The sequence below is a fragment of the Notamacropus eugenii genome, chromosome 2 (genome assembly GCF_028372415.1).
Source record: "Notamacropus eugenii isolate mMacEug1 chromosome 2, mMacEug1.pri_v2, whole genome shotgun sequence".
NCBI classification, from domain to species: Eukaryota; Metazoa; Chordata; class Mammalia; order Diprotodontia; family Macropodidae; genus Notamacropus; species Notamacropus eugenii.
In genome coordinates this window covers 34615461-34635134 of record NC_092873.1, presented here as the reverse complement: position 1 = coordinate 34635134, position 19674 = coordinate 34615461, and the positions used below count along the sequence as shown (strand labels likewise).

At 41.8% G+C, this 19674-nt stretch overlaps 1 protein-coding gene across 7 annotated transcripts in view; it reads right to left on the bottom strand.

Moving 5' to 3' along the window:
- Positions 1 to 9456: 9456 nt before the first annotated feature.
- KSR1 (kinase suppressor of ras 1) overlaps positions 9457 to 19674 on the bottom strand; it is a 215420-nt gene continuing 205202 nt past the window's right edge. For 3 of the 7 annotated variants that reach the window (XM_072639735.1, XM_072639736.1, XM_072639738.1), the window contains one exon: positions 9457 to 10009. In XM_072639735.1, coding sequence (XP_072495836.1) covers positions 9931 to 10009 — 79 coding nt within the window. In that variant the 3' untranslated portion in view covers positions 9457 to 9930. Of the gene's footprint in view, positions 10010 to 11965; positions 12163 to 17542; positions 17734 to 19674 lie in introns of those variants that run through there. The other 4 variants (XM_072639737.1, XM_072639739.1, XM_072639740.1 and 1 more) reach the window with 4 other exon arrangements.

Below are 19674 nucleotides of genomic sequence, written 5' to 3'. Positions count from 1 at the left end.
CCATGAAGCAAGTTACTTAACTCTGCCTGCCTTAGCTTTCTCAACTATAAAATGATGATAATAATAGCACCTGCCTTGTTGTGAGGATCAAAGGAGATAATATTTCTAATGTGCTTAGCACAGTACCTGGCACATAGGAAATGTATGCTTCTTCCTTTCCCCTCCACATATGTATACCTAATTCTACAGAAATAGTCCTAGAGCAATGTCTGATGTAAAAATGCCATGTTGTTTTCAATCCCATGTGCACTTTAGAAATCTATCTTAGAAGGATGTCCCACAGTCTAGAAGAGTGGTCAGGGGTCAGCTAGTCCTATCCCAGGAAGCAAAGGTGGAACCTTTTTCTGGAACCCAGCTTGAATATGTCATTGGATCCTGGATTTAGAACTAGAAGAGACCTTAAAAGTCATTGAAACCAACCATGTCATTTTACAGATGAGCAAACTGAGACCAAGAGAGGTTAAGTGATGAAGAGGTTAAAACACTCAGGCCAAGTGATTTCTCAAACCCTATGCATTCAGTGTCAGAGGCAAGATTTGAAATCAGTAAATCCATGGTGCCATCTTGCTTCCATACTTCTCCAAGTACCCACCATCCATCCTTTCCTGAATAAAGGTATGAAAAAAAAGGCAGGTGGAACTTCTCCTATTATTAGCTGTGCAACTATAAAATTCCCTCAAGTTAAAGCCTTGGTATTCCCCAAAAAGGAGGACTCAGTGCTATTTCTTTTTTTTTTTTAAAGACTTTTATTATATCAACCTGCCAAGTTCCCGGGCTAATATGTTAAATTTGCTTTGTGAAAGTATCGCTGATCCCTGAGATTCTTGGACACATTTTACCCAAGGTAAAGTCACATTAGTTGAGTTTTTCATAACTTCCTACCTGCCCTATGATAATAGCCTGCTAACCAGTCTGGTTGCTTCTAGTTTCGTCTTTTCTAAAGCTCAGCACTGATGTCACCGATCCTTCAATAGTTTCCTGATGATGCCAGAACAAAATGTAAAGTCCTCATCTTGGCATATACAGCCCTCCCCAATCTAGTAGCACCCTTATTTCACACTCCTCCCTATTACTTACTACCCTTGACATGATCTATATTCCAAGTTAACTCCACACTCCACCTTCATCTTCCTCATTAGATCAAGTGCTCCTTGAGGGCAGAGATTGATTGCCCTTTGTTGCTTTTTGAATTCCCAGCACTTAGCACAGTACCAAGTATGTAGTAGTAGGTGCTTAAAAAATATTTATAGAATTAATGCATAAACATGCATTCGTGTAAGCCTTCCCCCAACCTGGAATGCATTCCCTCTTCATCTCTGCTTCTTAGAATCCTTGGTTCAGCATTAATGTCATCTTTTCCCCGAAGCCTCCCCTGATCACTCAAGTTGCCAGAGCTTTTTCCCTCTTCAAATGACTTTATATTTACTTATCTGTGTACATGCTGGATATAAGTGGACTGCAAACTCCTTTGAGGTCAGATCCTTTTTCATTATTGTCTTTGTATGGCTAGTGCCTTCCCCACAATAGAATCTTGATTTTGTTGTTGTAATATTCCATTACATTCATGAACCAAAGATTGCCTAGCCATTCTCCAGTCAATGGATACCTATTGTGTTTCCAGCTCTTTACTACCACAAAAAGTGCTGTGTGATCCTGAACAAGTTACTTAATCTCTCCGAATCTCAGTTTCTTCATCTGTAAAATGAGAATAGTAATGACATCTACCTCATAGCATTGTTGAGGATAACATAATGCTTTTAAGAGATATTATATTAGTAATTGTTGGTATTATTTTATTCTATAAGGGACTTTTGTTTTTCACCTCCTTGGGTGAAAGTATTGGGGTCCCTAGGTTCAGACACTTTTTTTTTCATAATTCCAAACTGATTTCTAAAATGGCTGGATCAATTTATAACTCCACCAACAGTGTATTATTGTGTATCTCTTTTTTGTAGCCCTCCAACATTGACTATTTCTGTCTTTTTTTTTTTATCTCAATTTTCTGGATGTGCTGAAACCTCAGAGTTGTTTTGATTTGCATTTTTCTTTATTTGTGTTTTGAAACAACCTTGCACATGGTGATTAATAGTTCATAAAATCTTCTGAGTTTTATATCCCTTGACCATTTATTCATTGGTGGATGGTTCTTGGTCTTATAGATCTGTGGTAATTACCTATATTTCTTGGATATCAGACACCTATCAGAGACATAAGATGCAAATATGCCAACTTTTATTCTCATTGAAAGTTTCCTTTCTTATCCTGGTTGCATTCATCTTGTTTTTGCAAAAGTTTTTCAGTTTCATGTAATCTAGATAATCTACTTTATCTTTTGTAATAACCTCTAACCCTTATTTGATGCAGAACTCACCATACATCTTTTCAAAAATGTAAGTTGATCAATGAGTTTCCATATGTCAGAATCAGCCTCATTAGAATTTTTCCCCTTGTCACTGGAATTGTTTCTCTTTGTCTTTTTAAAATTTTTTTCTTCAGTTTCCTGTTCATTGAGTTAGCCTCTCCCATAGATTTTTAGGCTATGGGATCCTAGTTTTTCTTTACCTGAACACCTTTAAATCTGTTCTCCAAAAATCTCTGTTATATTTGTAACTATTCTAAATTTTTTTCGTACTCTCTATTACAAATTCTTCATTGAAATGAACACTTCATTCCAAGGTTCCCAAAATTTCCATCTCACCAAATAGTTCTTTGTCAAAGAGAATTTTGTTCAGAAGAGAATTTTTACTTGTTGGTTTTTCTGCCTTTTTCTAAAGGTTGGAATTATAATTAAAGCAATTCAAGAAATTAAATCTCCAGAGAGACCTCCAGCAGATATCCAGATAACTGAAGTTGCCTATCTCTATCAACCAGTACCCATTTGTAAATGTCAATTATTTCTCAGCCACTGTCCTACATGGATATGAAGGTATTTTTAACAGTATTTACTAAGGGATACAGGGCAAAAAAAAATTGAAACAGTCCACTATGTCATGCTTCAGTGGCATGTTCCCTAAACTTTTTAATAATTTCTTTTTCTGTCCGGTGATCTGTAGTATACTCAGATGATGACGTTGCTTCTGTTTCTGTCTCCGTTAATTTTTACACTAAAGCTCTCTACCATGTTCCCTTTCCTCTCATCTACTTAATCATGAGTATAAAATTAATGATTAGGAACATATTTGTTTTATTTGGTTGTTGATACCTTGCTTTCTTTTTTCAGAACTTTCGGTTCCTTTTATTTGACCATTTATCTATTGGGGAATGGTTCTTATTATTATTCATTTGTATCAGTTTACTCTACTTTTCTGGGCAGCTAGGTGGAACCACAGCACACAAAGCACCAAGCCTGGAGTCAGACTTGTCTTCCCAAGTTTAAATCCAATCTGAGACACTTCTAGATGTGTGACCCTAACCAAGTCACTTAACCCTGTTTCTCTCAGTTTCCTCATCTGTTTCTTAATGACCTGGCAAAGGAAATGGAAAACCACTCCAGTATCTTTGCCAAGTAAACCCCAAATGCGGTCACAGAGAGTCAGACACAACTGAAACAAATAACATTATCTTTGCATTATCAGATCTTTATCAGAGAAATTTGTCATAGTTTTTGTTCCCACTTAACTTTTCCTCCTAAGTCTTGTTGCATTGCTGTTTGTGCAAAAACTTTTCAATTTTATGGAAAATTTTCCATTTTATCTTCTGCGATCTTCTCTAGTCCTTGTTAGGTCAAGAACTCTTCTCCTGGAACTTTGTACATAGCAACCACCACAGTGTGTGAAGAATTTTTCTGGTAGACTTAGCCCTTCATAGCAATGCAAGGACCTAAAAAATTCCCAATGGACTCTTGAGGCAAAATGCCTTCCACATCCAGAGAAAGAACTATTGAATTGGATCACAGAATGAAGCAGATCATTTTCTCTTGTGTTTTGTTTTGACGGTTTCTCCCTTTCATTTTAATTCTTCTCTGCAACATGACTAAGGTGAAAATGTATTTAATAAAAAATGTATGTGTGGAATCTATATAAGATTGCATGCTGTCTCGGGGAGGGAGTGAAGGGGGAGAGGGAGGGCTAAGGTGGAGGAGGGAGGGGGAAAAATCTAGGATATATGGAAGTGATTGTAGAAAACTGAAAACAAATAAATTAATTTTTAAAAAGGATAAAAAAAGAGCTCTTCTCCTGTACAGTAATGAGAGGCATCTTCTTCCCTTCTCTTTTAACTTATTTATGATATAACTTTTAAAATCTAGGTTATGAATTGATTTGGAACTTATTGTGGTATATGGTGTGAGATGCTGGCATGTTAATTTCTGCTAGATTGCTTTCCAGTTTTTCCATCAGTGTTTGTTGATTAGGGAGTCTTTATCTCAGTAGTGAGTATGATTGGTTTTATTGAACACGTTCTTATGTTTCTTATTCACTTTCTCATGAAGTTTAATTGCTTCAGGGTTTTGTGTACTTAACCTAGTCCACTGATCAACTTTTCTATTTTTCAACAAGTACCTAATAGATTTGGTGATAACATTTTGTAGCATAGTTTTTTCCCTTTGTGTCTCCTCTTGGCCCCAAAGTGTTCATGTGTTCAAGTGTTCATGACAGATAACTTATTTATATGCCTTCTCCCTTATTCTCTTATCCATGCTGTGAGAGTCACACTTTAGGCCATATAGTTGATATTAAACAGTCCTGGCTTCAACAAAGCAAAAACTGACACAGACTCAGGAAGGTCATGGTTCAATAGAGCACATCAATTTTATTCACTGAAGAACTCTCCAAATAATCAGAATTCCATTGGCACTGAGGGTACTCCTGCCAGTAACATATGACGAATATAACACACTTGTTAATAACACTAACCATTTTAATTAAATTAATAGCATCTGTGGAAGACAAACTCAGTTGATAGAAAATATAAAAATTTTTGCTGTACAAATTTTACATCACATTCAAAAAGAAAAAAAGTTCATTTTGTTAACCCTATGAGATTTTGTGTACACAAAGGTGTATAATCTCAGAGGATATAGCAGTATCATACCAGCCCACCTCCCTCTGCTACATCAGTTTCACATTTATGTGTCCATAAAAAGTAGCAAGAACCCAAAACAAAAATACAGGCCGACAGCGCTAAGCAGATCTTTAAATATCATCAGAAACATCAGAAATGCCAAAGAAGGACTCCACTGCCTCATGCATATTTAAGGAATGGCCATTGAGAAATCCAGTCTACTATTGCCATCCTTAATGGAAACTAGAACCTACTAGAATTCAAAACACCAAGCTGGACATTCATGCTGGCAAGTTGGAAGTACAAAAGAGAAAATGCCAGCCAGCCTCAGGAGAGATGGTGAAGGGACTGTCAGGAGACAGGACTTCCCTGGGACTGGGAGGCCTTGCCTAGAATTAGCAAGTGATTTCTAAGGCCTTAAGGTCTGTTCCTCATCTTAAGCAAAGTTTGGATTTGGGCTTTACTTAAAAAAAGTGGGTAAGGACCAGTTCCCAAACAGGGGTCAAATCAGGGGTCTTTTCAGCCCATGAAGGACTTGAGAATTTTCTCCTTGGACACTTGTCAATAATTCACATTATCCATTATCTTTCCAATCTATTTCTTAGACAAAACTAGGGGAAACAGACACATGCAAGCAATTCAGCTACTTTGCATTTCAGTCACCTCGAAAGATGAACAAAAAAGCCAACTGGAGGTCAAATATTTAAGGTGATTTCCTCACCTTTAAAAACAGAACCATCCTGTCCATTACTATGCCACCCTCCCACCCCCTCCAAAAAAAAAAACAAAAAAACAAACCACAGGCAGGGAAAGGAGAGGGTAGTTAAGCTCCTTCTTTTACCAAATAAAAAACAAATGAATTAGAAAAGGAGTTAACTCCTCTGACAAAGGAATGGAATCACTCAGTACCTAAGGGCTCTTGCCTGCCAAAGCAATACAGTTCTTACATTCATGCTGGGAGATCCATCTCACCCACTTGTGAGGTAATCCTGAGGGTGTCTGTTCTGTATCTTGAACCCAGTCACCAGACCCTGACCTTGACTTAGGCTCCTACGTTCCCCCCCTTTCCCCTCCTACACACACATTATGAAATGTGCACTTTGTCCCATTTTTTTTCTTTTAGATAGACTGAATTCATTGGCATGGGGAACTCCCAGTGTAGAAATTCCTCCTACCACACAGAATGATACCTGCTCTCAGAGAATTACCTGGGGGGTGGGGGGAAAGTGGTGGTGACTTACTCAGGGTCACATATGCAGTATGGGCTACAATATTGTTCTTAGTACCTCCCAGCACTTAGCCCATGGGTGCCTAATAAATGCTAGTTGACTATAATCCTTTAAAGAGGGACTTAAAACAAATGGTTAGGATTTGAACCCAGATCTGACTTCAGACCTTGTTCTCCAGAATATCATAGGGTCTCTAATCTGTCTTCTTTCAGTCTATTTTAAGTGCCTTTCTTTGCTCTATCTTGTCCACGGGAGGCAGCCTCTGGGGCAGAGGATACTTGAAGGGTAGAAAACCAAGGAGTGGCCTGTGAATGTAGTCAGGTTGGAGAAAGAAAATAGCACCCTAAGGGTCTGGGGGAAAACTCCTATTCCTTAAACAGGGAAAGTGGGGAGGGGCCTAGCCTGGATAATCTCAAAGGAATTGCACACACATGTACACACACATAAACACACAAGGACCCATCTATCTAAATGCAACAGAAATTTGCAGCTCTGCCTTCCACCTCTAGTGAGCACTGAACAGGGAGACCCACTTACAGGACCCATTAACTTATCAGTAATCCTTTCCCCTTCCTGTGCTTTGCCTTGACTCGATGGCTTCTGAGGTCTCTTTTTGACTCTGACATTGTAGGATGTAGATATAAAAATATGGAATAATGCAAAATGGTCAGAAAGAAACCTCCTTTTTGCCAAGGTGGGTGGAGACGGGGCAGAGGGGAGAGGACAGGATCAGCAAGACCTAAGAGTCTTGTGGTCTGTCCTCAAGAGAAATCCCCAGGCTCAGTGACCTGCAAGGTGGTGCTTACAAAGGAAGCATCTCCTCCCCCATTTCCAGAGCAGTTACCTCCTTTAGCAGATAAATGGGAGCTCTTAGAACCTTCACAGGTCCTGGAATAGTGTGAATCCCCTGCTTGGAAGGAGTGGTGATGGTTGATGGCATGCCACTAATGAAAACATTTATGAAGAATAGTTTCAAAGTGTTTGTACCTCCTTTAGAGTAGGGGTTGGGGTAGACCTTAGGACTTGACGAGGAAATTTAGATTAAAGACAGCGAGTACCTGGCCTTACAGGCAAGTGGTGAAGATGAATATGGGAGGAGGGATGGGCGTGAGGAGTTATCATCTCCCTCTCCCTAGTCCCCAAAAGTTTAACTGCTGTGGGAACTAGAATGAGGATGGGGAGCGTTTGACCTCTGCCTTACAAAGTTCCCAAGGCCCTTTCAGTAGCAATAAAAGAAGGCACTATTTGAGAAATTGGTCCTAGCTAAGCTCATTTGGGCTGGGCTGAAAGATTGGGCCAGGCCTTTTCTAGCCAAATCTTTCTTTTTTTATCTCTACTGGATCTGCCTTCCATTTTCTATTTGGGGAGTAATGGGGGCAAATTACAAGTGTTGGCTGCGTCTACACTATGAACCCAGTAATTGAGTCCAAACCCACATAAGTTCTGGGATTCAAAGCTCACCTCAAATACTACTTGAGTGACCTTGGGCAAGTCATTCACCTAAGAATGCCTCATCAGAATAGTGTGGGATTAGGTCAGGGGTTCCTGAATCCTTTAGGAGTTTGTGGGTAGATTTCAGAGGCCTCTCTTCCCCTCTCCTCTGAGATACTCTGAAACACCTCCTCTGTAGGGCAGCTTCAACTGCCTACACCAGGGGGCTTCTCACACCGAATGAAAGGACTCTCTCCCCTTAGCCATTCTCAGTGGAAAGACACCTGTGGTAATGACCAGTTTAGGACTGTGGGATTGACAGCTTTCATCTAAACTGGGCCTTTCCCAAGCAGGATACAGCTGAAATCTAAGCCACTTGAAGGTAGGGAGTTGTTTGGCTTTTTCTGTCTCCAGGGTTTTCTAACTCGATAGTGATAGTCACAAAGTAAGTGATTAATAAATGCTTGTTGAATAAGTAAAAAAGAGACCCTGCCCAGAGGTACCTGTCTCCCCATTAGAACATATACTCTCCATGAGTAGGGATTATTTCATTCTTTGTATTGTGCACGTATCCCTAGTGCCTGAAACATAGTAATGCTTAACAAATACTAGTAATTGATTAAAGAGGAGCATGGGACAACTTGGAAGGGCTAAAAGTGGTTACTGAGGCAGTATCAGTGAGCTGGGTTGGGGGACAAGAAGGGACACATGGGAATTTAGTGCTCTTGGTGTCTCTCTCTTGTCTCATCCCTCATCTCCACCATTTACCTCTGGCCTCATCTGGGCCCAGTGTCTCTGATGCTCACTCCAGTTCTCCCCCATCTCCCCTAGACCAGCTCCATTTCACTCTACGTCTTCTTAAAAGCTCCCAGGAAACCACTATGGACACCCACTGTGGAAGCAGCAGCAGCAGATGGTTCTGCAACCTGCTTCCTCACAGCTCTTGCACTTCAGGGTGGCGCTCCTGGAAAGCGTGTGGGAAAAACCCAGTTTGGGGCCACTCAGGTGGTTCCCTGACTGGGGAACTACTTCTTACATTTTAGCCAGTAGAACAAAGAATCACAGGGTTTGAGCTGGAAGGGACCTCATAGGGTTACAAAGAGTGAAACGTCCATATTTGACAGATGGGGAACCTGAGTCTGAGGGAGAGGAAACGGCCTGTCCACATTTCACATGGCTAGTATCAAAAACAGGATTCACACCACAGACCAGGATGTGGAAGGAACTCAGAGGTCATCTGATCATCTCATTTCATTGGTAAGGAAACTGAGGCTTAGAAAAAAATTATTTGCCCAAGGTCACACAGGAGACATTAGAGGCTGGATTCAAACCTAGGTTCTCTGGTATCAGATATCATATTTTCCATTGTATTATGCTGCCCCATGTGTCTCAAGGAAGGCAGTAAGTGGTAAGTTTTGGGGTCAGAGCAATAAAGGCCAAATTGGAATCCCAGAATGTCCAAGCCAGAAGGGAACCCAAGAGTCATCTAGTTCACCAAACCATAAAAAAGGGGTCCCCTCTATAACGTACCTGACAAATGATCATCCAGCAAACTGCGTGAAGACGTCCAAGGTGGAGGGAGCAGGGAAAGGGGTGGGAGGAAGAAGATATCCCCTCCCTCTCCTTCTAAGAAACCAATATTGGTTTGCTAGGTCCCACTCCTGACTACCTTCAAGAGAGAGCCCCTCCTGACCTCTATCCCAGCTTGGGGAGTCTGATGGATTTCTAGGATTCACTTTTCTAAGGAAAGGATCCTTTTATCCCAACACCACCATTCAGGCCAAGCAAACATCCATGCTGTAGACACTTGGGTCACCTTTATTATTAACTACTTAAAAAAACCAAAAACATGTTCATTCAACAGAGAAATTACATGTAAACTTTATGTCTGTCTGGATTTTATACATACACACACACATATATATATAGAATCCATATATATGCATGTATATAAGTATATACACACATGTTCACATTATGCATGTTATGTGTGTACATACATATATCTGTATGTGTGCATGTGTGTCTATACACACATACATACACACACACTATGTGCAGCTCTACATTCAGGAGACAAATGTATGTGTGTGCAAACAGCTGGTAGGTTGGCTGGGTGTGCTGGGATGATTCTAAGGTGGCTGACGTTTTACAGAGTTGAGTTCTTTTTTTGCGGGGAGAACACAGAGAATAAGGGAGGAGAACAATAAACCCACAAAACAAAAAGTGAAATAAAAATCAACAGCAGTGAAAAACATTGCACACCAGGCTAAATCTTTGGATTACTGGACTCCGGGATGCCCATACAAAACCTTTCAAACCGGGAGACAACTTTGCTACTGTTAATGCTGAAAAAGGAAAAGAAATACATGTTTTAGCCCCTTGTGGCTTTCCCCTGGAATCCCTAAGCCTTCTAAACAGGTGAGGGTTAGGGGGTGTCTCTGAGCCAGGCACTGACCAAAAGGATCCCACCAGTTACAAGGCCAGGGCACCCTTCTACCACTTTCCCTTGAAAGGTAAGAGAGGCAAACTACCATTTTGCTTTCATGGCCATTGGTCTTGAAGGACCAGAAAACATCTCAGGTTTGGGGGCAGGGTGAGAAGGAGGTAGAGTGAAGGACTGAGACTCATGAAAAAAGTAATCCTAAGGCAGGCTCCCCCTCTGAAAAGCAGGGGAAGCCCAGGAGTCAGGAAAACCTGAGTTCAAGTCCCAGCTTGGTGATTTACTGTGTGCAGCCCTGGGTGAGTCACTTAAACCTCTCTCAGCCTCAGGACCTTTAGTCATAGACCGAGGTGAGTAGTAGCCACAGATAAGATATCTGCATAGTGACTCGCAAATCTTAAAGGAGCCCTGACTGTTTGAATGGAGAGTCAGTAAAGTAGACTGAAAACAAGGGTCCATTTTGAAGTCATGAAATTAATGCTTGAGACCACCTTCATTTGTTGGAGAGGTGGGGGGGGGCAATGGACACAGAATGTCGTAGACACAGTCACTGTGAGCTGGCTTTGCTTAATCATCTGTTTTTCTGTTATAACAGAAGGCTGACTTTGCAAGGTAAAGAGGAAGTGAGGAAATAAGATTCAGATGTAAAAACAAAAGGCATCGAGACAACTTATGAGGGAAAAAAAATACTGGTTTGGTTTTTTTTAACTGAATCTCATGAGTAAGATGCCTGCCTCCCATCAGAGAATTCTGGTGGTCCTAATTCACAGGATAATCCTGAGCCTGTGCTAGAGTTACACACAATAAATTTGAGGTCAGAAGAGATCTCCAACTTCATTTCTCCTACATCTTTCATTTTTACAGATGAGGTAACCAAGGCTCAGAGAAGCAAGTGACTTCCTCAAGGTCACATAGGTAGTCAGGAATTGAAAAAGGAATAGAACACAGGACCTCGGACCAATATTCTTTGCCACTACAAAATACGCTCTCTAGTTTTACTGTATTAAAAAGGGGTTATTTTAGCTGTGGGTCCGACAGTACTGGGAAAAGCCCCTGGGGATGTGAGATGATTCCATGCTTGCAAGACAAATTTAAAGGTAGCCCTTGTGACATCAACCCATCCAACTTTGCTGTGATAGTAGGGAACAGAAGCAGCAGCTACAGGAAATTTTCTTCCATGGACATTCCAGGCTGGGGTCCTCCTGATGCTAGGACCATGGATTTAAGGCTGGAGTCTGTGAACTTGTTCTTTTAAAAATTCTGATTTCTGCATTTCAATAGCACTGATTTTCTTTGTAATCCTATGTATTTTATTTTAAGTACTTAAAAACATGACTCTGAGAAGAGGTCCACAGGCTTCACCAGAGCGTTGCCCAAGGGGTCCAAGACACAAAGGAGTTTAAGAGCCTCGGATTTAAGGAAACCTTAGAGGCCCAGATGGGTTATGTGCTTTGTGGCAATCGGTGGCAGAGATGGAATTTGAACTCTCTGATTAAATCATGCATTTTCCCCACTACATCACCTAGGTGGAAGGGCTCGACACCTTTTCTGGATTTCCTTATAGGCTCTTAATACAGCTTCAGGTTTATGGTACTGCTTGTAGGGTGACTCACTGGGATAGATGGCCTCACCCCTACTACATGGGCTCCAGCTCTCTGCCTTGATAAGATGAGAATGGGGGAAAGGACTGTCCCAAACACAGAGGTAACATCCAGGACAGAGTGTTCAAAGCTGATCAAAGAGTTCTGGCAAGGAATAAACAAAGGCAGCCATATCCAACAGTTAGTGAATTTCCCAAAAAGTCATGTGTTATACAAGCCAAAAAACCCAACAAAAACAACAACAAAAAACAGTAACAAAATGAGAAGGAATTTTTTTTATATAAAAAATACTTTCGGAGAAAGATTTCGGCGAGGCAGAGGTTACATCCCCCTGGTTAATGCAAAGAATCCGGGTTTGCATTTTAGTCAGTAGAGGCAACTGTTTGGAGTTGAGAAGTCGATTAGGAGAGAGGGAAAAAAGCCGAGGAGACATGCAAGGCAGCGCAGGTGCTACAACCTAGAAAAGGAAACAGACGGACAAAAACAGCAAATATACACAGACAGACAGACACACACACACCATTGGAGAGTTAGCTGTCGGTGAAAAACAGTGGAAGCGAGCGTTAGAGAAATGTTAGCTTGGGATCTGCCTGAGCCCCTGGGAAGGATGATTGGGGTGGTGGGGGAAGGACATGCCTGTGACCTGCCTACTGTATAGGTTCTTTTCCCCAAAGGAATGTTACCTCCTTGTGGCCAAGTTTGTTTTTGTCTCTGTATTCTTAGCACCTGGCATAGAGTAAGCATTTCATAAATGTTTGTTGAATTAAACTGAAAGCAGATAGTATTGTTTCTACACAATTGGAAGATAGCCAAAAAAAGAGAAAATCCAAATATTCTCTGAACAGAGAGTAAGGAAACTCAATCAAGCTAACCACCAGACCCTGAAACAAAACTTTTTAATGTTGACCCATAATTGAAGTAGATTTTAAAAATCATAGTCCACTTTGTGGGCAGTTTTTTCTTAACCAGATTTGGGGAGTAAACAGGCTAAATGATGCCCTTTAAGACCATGTCTGAACCCCATGATTAGCTTACAAGGCATGTTAGCCCTGATGCAGGAGGTCAAAGGATCCTGAGATCTAAGCTTTGAAAGGACTTCCAGGCACCAAGAGGAAATGGCTCCTTTAAATTCACCATGTGGGAGAGAGAGGCTTGGAAGCCCACATCTCTGACTCCAAATCCAGTGCTTTTTCCCACAACACTACTTAAAGCACTGACTTATGATTAAAAATTAAATTAAAAAAGCTAATTGGGTAATGGGTACAGTAGCAGAGCTGGCATCAGGATGTTAATTAGCTATGCAGCCCTGGGCTAGTCTCTCATCCTCTCTGAGCCCATTTTCTCATTTGTAAAGTGGGGAAATTAACAGCACTTTCCTCCCAGGACTGTGGGAAAGATCAAATGCATGTGAAGCAGTCTGGAAACCTTGAAATACTACAGGAGATTTTTGCTGCTGGCGTTACTTACTAGTTGTGGGGCTATCTAAGCCCCAGCTTCCTCATCTATACAGTGGGGAAGCCACCTGAGCTGCCTGCCTCAGGTATGCGGGATGTTGTAAACAAATGGATTTTGACAAGGAGAAACACAGGAGATATGGGAGCAATGGTCACTGGGACTTAGGCAGTGACAGATGGAGAGGAAGGACAGCTGCTCTGTTGACAGGGACCTGGCAAATGTCATGGGTTCATAGAGCCCTAAGTCTAGAGCTGGAATGGGTCATCTTGTGAGTTGACTCCCACATTTTATAGACAAGGAAACTGAGGAAGGAATGACTTGCCTAAGGTCAACGTCAGAGGCTGGATTTGATCCCACGACATCTGACTCCAAAGCCAAGGCTCATACCCTCAGTACCAAGCTATCAGAGGACAATACAACTGGGTGAAGACCAACTGGTTGGGCTTCCTCCCCCCACTGCCACCATCTGGCCCTGAATGGGGAGCCCTGCACCAGGCAAATGCTCATCCCTGTCTGCCTCCATGGCCACCTATGGATCCCTCCCCCGCCTGCCCCTGCCAGTGTTTGGCACACCTTTAACCACAAAAGCAAACTTACTCCAACACCCAGAATCCTGGAGGGATTCAACAGGTATAGGAGAATGCTAGATTGGAAGTTGGAGGCCTTGGCTTCAAATGCTGCCTCTGATGCCTACTACCTAGAATCACTGAAGCTCTCTTCATCACAATATGCTCATGTACAAAACAAGGGGAGGGCTGGACACAGTTGCTCTCTGAGGTCCCTACTGGCCCCACATCTTTGATATTCAATGGCCCTATGGACAATGGAGATGTCTAGTACATACAGAGTTGTCTGCACGTTGTTTCCCTCATTAGATAGTGAGCCCTTGAGGGCAGGGGCCCCAGGTGTTTCTCCAGAACTTGGCACTGTGCCTAGCATACCCGTAGGCACTTAATAAATACTTGTTGACTGTCTTTGAATAGCCAGTCCTATTCCCATGAAATTCTGACCTAGGTACTTGTATTTTAAAAAACCCAAAATTAAAAAAAACAATCCCACAACCCAGCCCATTTTAAACAAAACCAACAAATAACAACATATGTCTTTGTCTTTTCCCATGACAGGAGCATCACGGCAGGAGACGCAGGCCAGACTGGCTTGGTTCCTACTGTTTCTGGATGGGAAGAATTTTGTCTATGATAGTTAATCTCCCAAACAGAACATAAAGGCAGATGTTGGGAGTCAAAGAAAGAGAGGAGAAATGTTTTGGTAAATTGAGTCTTCCTTAAGGGAAATGACCTGAGGCAGTGTGGGGCAATGTATTTCTTGGAGAACCATCTGTTTAATGGTCTGCTAAAATCGGGGGTCTACAGAATGCTAAGGTCCCTTCCAATTTTAAGATTTTGGGACTCCTACACAGTATAGCGGTGAACTCCTTCGCTGGTTCATTTAGGCTTCCCAGGGTACGGTGGGAATGTGAATGTTAGGTCTGCCCCAGTTCAAGCTCAGACCCTTATCGTCTGGCTTAGGTGATGAGAAAGGATCAGAAATGCTGAATTCCCCAGTCTTATTTCCAAATTCATTATGCCACTGACATTAAAACTCAAAGCAAAGGCAGAGGTGTAACTAGGGCTTTGTAACCTGGGCTTTGTAACCTGCACTTTGTCCTAGGACACTAAAAAAAAGAGGGTGCTGATAGCGCTTATGCTTTCCTTGCACAGGTGAAACAGGAGAGCTTCGCATCTTCAGAGGGCTTCCTGTGTGGCCCTGCCCCACCTTGGTTTCTCCCTAGGAACAGCTTCATAGAGTTTCAGGGATTTTCTTCCTGTGGGACTTTGTGTGGCCCATGGTCACAGGTTTCTCTTTAAAGTTCTCCCCCACAACTGAATTTGTCTCAAAGAGCTGATTTGGAAGCCTCTTTTCTGTTGCTTGACCTGGGACGTGTTTTGGGGTGGTTGGCACCAAAGCAAAGGACCTGGCGGGTTGGCTATGGTAGCAACCTCCTTATTTTCCTACTTATTCAATGCACCGAGACTGGATGTAATTTATCATCTGGTCACATCTGCTGGAAGCCTTTCCCAATCATTCTTCATTTTAGTGCCTTTCCTTTCTTAACTAGTTCCTATTTACCCTGCATATAGCTTGTCTGAACACAGTTCTTTGTTGCATCTCTCATTAGATTATAAGTTCCCTGAGAACAAGTCTTTCATGTATCCCTAGAGTTAACATAGTACCTGGTACATAGAAGGCACTTAATAAGCGTTTATTGACTAATATCAAAAAAGTGAAAGGCATCTCAGTTCACTGATGTAGCTAGGTGGTGTAGTGGATAGAAGACCGGACTTTTGAGTCAAAAAGCCTTGAGTTCAAATCCTGCCTCCTATGCTTAGCAGCTCTGTGACCTTTGGCACGTCACTTTACCTTTATCAATCTCAGTTTACCCTTCTGTAAAAGGGGGATAATAATAGCACTGACCTACTAAGTTTGTTTGGAGGAGCAAATGAGAGAACCTATATGAGATGCTTCACAAATCTTAAAGTGCTAGAAAAATGCTAGCTATTAATCATGTAGTTGTATCCACAGTTAACCTGGGATCATAAATTTAGGGGAGGGACAGGGCACAGACAGGAAGGAGCCCACTTGGGTTACTCAACTAAACCATTTCACAAGTGCTACTGGCACCTTCTAAATTTTGGCACTCTGGGTCAGAACCCCAGGTGCTCCACTCTAGTTAAGGCTTCTGTACTTAGTGACATAAAATACATTAGGATAAAGTTGGGGATTTAGACAGAGTTTCTGGGTCAATCCTGGGACTGACTATGAAATGCTCTGGGATAATTACAGGTCAAATCCTGTTCAAAACAAAAGTATCATGATGGTAAAATTCTCTGTTATAGTCAAGATATCCAAGCCCCCTCCAGGCTGTGGCTCATATATTTCAAACAACAGTCTTTGAACTTGTATCTCCAATGTTTGGCATGTGCTTAGATTGTAAGATCCTTGAGGACAGAGACTATATTTTGGGTTTTATTTGTGTGTGTGTGTCTGGCGTACAACAGGTGTTTAATACATGCTTGTTCGTGCTGCTGTTGTTTTTTTAATACTTATTGATTGATTGAAAATGGAAGAACATGGCACCTGCACTTTTAGGATTTGTCCTTCATTTTTGGAGAAGGGATGTAACTAGGTAAGGTTTCCAAAATCCAAAAGAATCCGATTAAGCAATCACCCCAAAAGGAAATTTGTCATTGTCAATACCTTCCCTACCCCCAAAAAGCTTAATGGATGAGGTCAAAGTCAAGAGGAGAGACAAAGCCCAGTGTATTTAGATAGAGCAGGGGATTATTAGACAAAAGAATTCGGAGGTGAAAGGGAAACCAGTCCAGGTAGAGATGGTCTTCCATAGACAGAGAGGTGCAGTGCTCCCACAAAGGCAGAAAGAAAACCAGGGCCCAGAGAAAAGGACCATCTTTAAACCAGAGGGGAACTTTAAGGATGACGCAATAATGGAGATGCTTCCAACCACTGCCAAAGCTGAAGGGGAGAGGTGCTGAGGGTTAGGGGAGCCATTTTACATGTGAGGCACAAAAATCCAACCAGCACCCTTTCTGGGGTGTCTTGTGCCACACACAAGGGGGCTGTCTTTCAGTGGTCAGCTGTACCCTATAGGATGTCATGAAGTCTCGGGTCAGACTGGGCAAAGGGACCGCACCAACAAATCGTCCCAAGGGGACCTGAAAGTAGGGAACATTTTCTGTTACCTTTCCTTTGGTCTCCCTAAAGTCTTCTACTCAGAATGGAAAGATAGGAGAGAAAATTGGAAAGCAGAAATATTTCCTGCCCAGGCCTGTGATTTCATTGTCTTGGGGAATTCCCATTGTGGAAAATCCCTTTACCGATAGAAATCAGCAACTTCTCAGTAATTTAATATACCTGGAGTACTGAGAGTTTAAGTGACTTGCCCAGAGTCACAAAACCAAAATCACAACCATTTAGATACTATTTCCAGGTCTGCAGAGGACTTTACATATATTAACTCAATGTTCTCCCCAGTAAGTGTCAGATTCAGGACTTCTACCCAGGTCTTCCTGATTCTGAGGCTGGCCCTCTGTCAATTACTCTACAATGCCCTTAGTCAATGAAATGATAATTAATTTCTACATGTTGGGGAGGGAGGATATTCTAAGGATCTCCAACTTTGGGGGTCTCAGTCAATGGAAGACCAGCAGAATGTGGAAGTGGCTTAGGCCAACCTCTCACATAACTGCTTTTTTTATTTGAGGGACTAGATATTTCATCGAGACATTAAGAAAGCATCAATCCCCTAACTTGCCAGTTCAACTTAAAAAAAAACCAAGAACACTTTGTTGCATGGAGCTGAAAAGGAAAACATCAGTGAGGAACTAGAGGAGAAGGTGGGGAGAGGGAAGAAAGGGTACAAGATATATGATGGGCATGTCAGCACAGAGGGGAGATCTGATAGGACACACATTATTCCTCCAAGAGGGGGCGGAAGGTTCCCTTAAATTCTGGGTGGTAGTAGCGCCCTTTGGAGTAGCGATTCCGCCAGCGCCTGGGGCCGAGCCGTGCCGCCATATTGACGTTTGGAGAGGTGTGGAATGCCATCCAGGACAGTCAGAAGCCAGCAGGACGGAGGGTTGAGATGAGAACAAGGTGAAGGAAGACATGAGAGGAAATGGAGTGGTAGAGAAAAAGGAGATGTGGCAGGCCAGGTTTGAGGAGAAATACACCCCAGGACAGATACCAATGGAAAAGAGAAGAGAAAAATGAGAGTTAGAAGCTGGGAAAGCAGGAATCATGAATAGAAAGGTGCTGGTGTTCAACCAGAAACAGATATATTGGCATTGGGGTCCCCTTTCAGATCTCTTCTTTTGTTTTTTTTTTTTTAAATGACAATCATTTTAAGCTATTTTTATATGTTTCATTAATTATTTCCCAATTACATGTAAAAGAATTTTTACCAATCATTATTTTTTAAAAATTTGAGTTTCAGGTGTCTTTTTAATGGAACTGCATTGTTACAACCCAGAATACCAGAATATTAGAAGTGGAAGGAAGCTAAGGAGACATAGGAGATTAGATCTTGAGTTGGAAGGAACCTGGAGGCAACCTGGTGCAATCTCCTCATTTTACAGAAAAGGAAACTGAGGCCCAAGAGAACAAATCAGATGCTCAAGGTCTCAGAGCCATTTTAGTCTGCAAGACCCTTTTAACCCAACAGTATCTCAGTCAAGGGGTGTTGCCAATCTGTATTAGTGGAATTCCTTACACCAATAGAGGATGGATAATCTCTACTGTACTCTAACTGCTTCTACTTTCAAGGTGAAGAGTTAAAAATGCTTTTAAAAGTAGAGATCTTCTAGTTGTGATATTTTTAAATAAACCAGTCCCTTCTGACTCTCAATTAATCATCTGTTGAAAGATGATGAAATATTTTTTTCACTCGTTCCTTTCATTCAAGCCAGGCCTCAAGGAGATCAGACAGATTGTCTCCACCTTGATGGCACAAAGGGTTTACTTTTCATCTCTGTATCCTTGGCATCACCCAGATGTCTTCTATTGAGTAAGGTGCCTAATCTTTGTTGAATTGGAAAACAAAAGGTACTTAATAAAAAGAGTACTGAATTTGGAGTCAGAGTCAAATCTCAGTTTTGTCACTGACAAGCTGTGTGACTGTGGATAAGAAACCTTTCTAGTCCCACTGGTATCAACCTAAAAGAATTTACTCTCCTTGAGAGCAGGGTCCATTCACTTTGGTCCTTGTATCCTAAGGGATTAATGTAAGAGTCTGAAACGTAGGAATAAGGACTGGATCTGTGAGTGTACTGGTATAAGAAACTCCCAGATGAGCAAAAACTTTTCTGTAGCTTCAAGAGCTCTCTCTCCCTCTCTCTTTCTCTCTCTCCCCCCACCAGTACCAGTGATATCAAATCCAAATAAAAGTGAACCCTGCAGGATACATATTGACTTAGAAAATCACAAATTGATATTATCTATGCTGTATTTTAGTTTTTAGATATTTTGTTCAACCTTTCCCAAATGATGTCTCCGACCTACAGGTTAAGTGACTTGCCCACGGTCACACAGCCAGAAGATGTAAGGGGCAGGACTTGAGCATAGGTCTGGCTTAGCTATCCATTCTTACCATGTTGCCTTTCTCATCTATAATATGAAGGGGTTGGACTAGATGATCCCTTCCCCAACCAAGTTCCCTTCCACTTCTAAATCTAAAGTCTTACAATTAACACTTCATGAAGCCAGACTAAGCTTCGCTCCAGCTAGGTTCAAAGTTGGAGGTTTGACTCCCTCCTTTTCCAAGCTGAATGTGGATGGATCCCGTGGGAGCACTGCACAAATGCAGCTCAAGGTCTGGGTATGACCACACTTCACTGGGAGCCGCCATATTGTCCATGAGCGTTCTCATCCTAGGAATGCCAATATATCTTTGACAAATGGAAATCTGACAAGTCTACATTTGAACCAATCACACCAG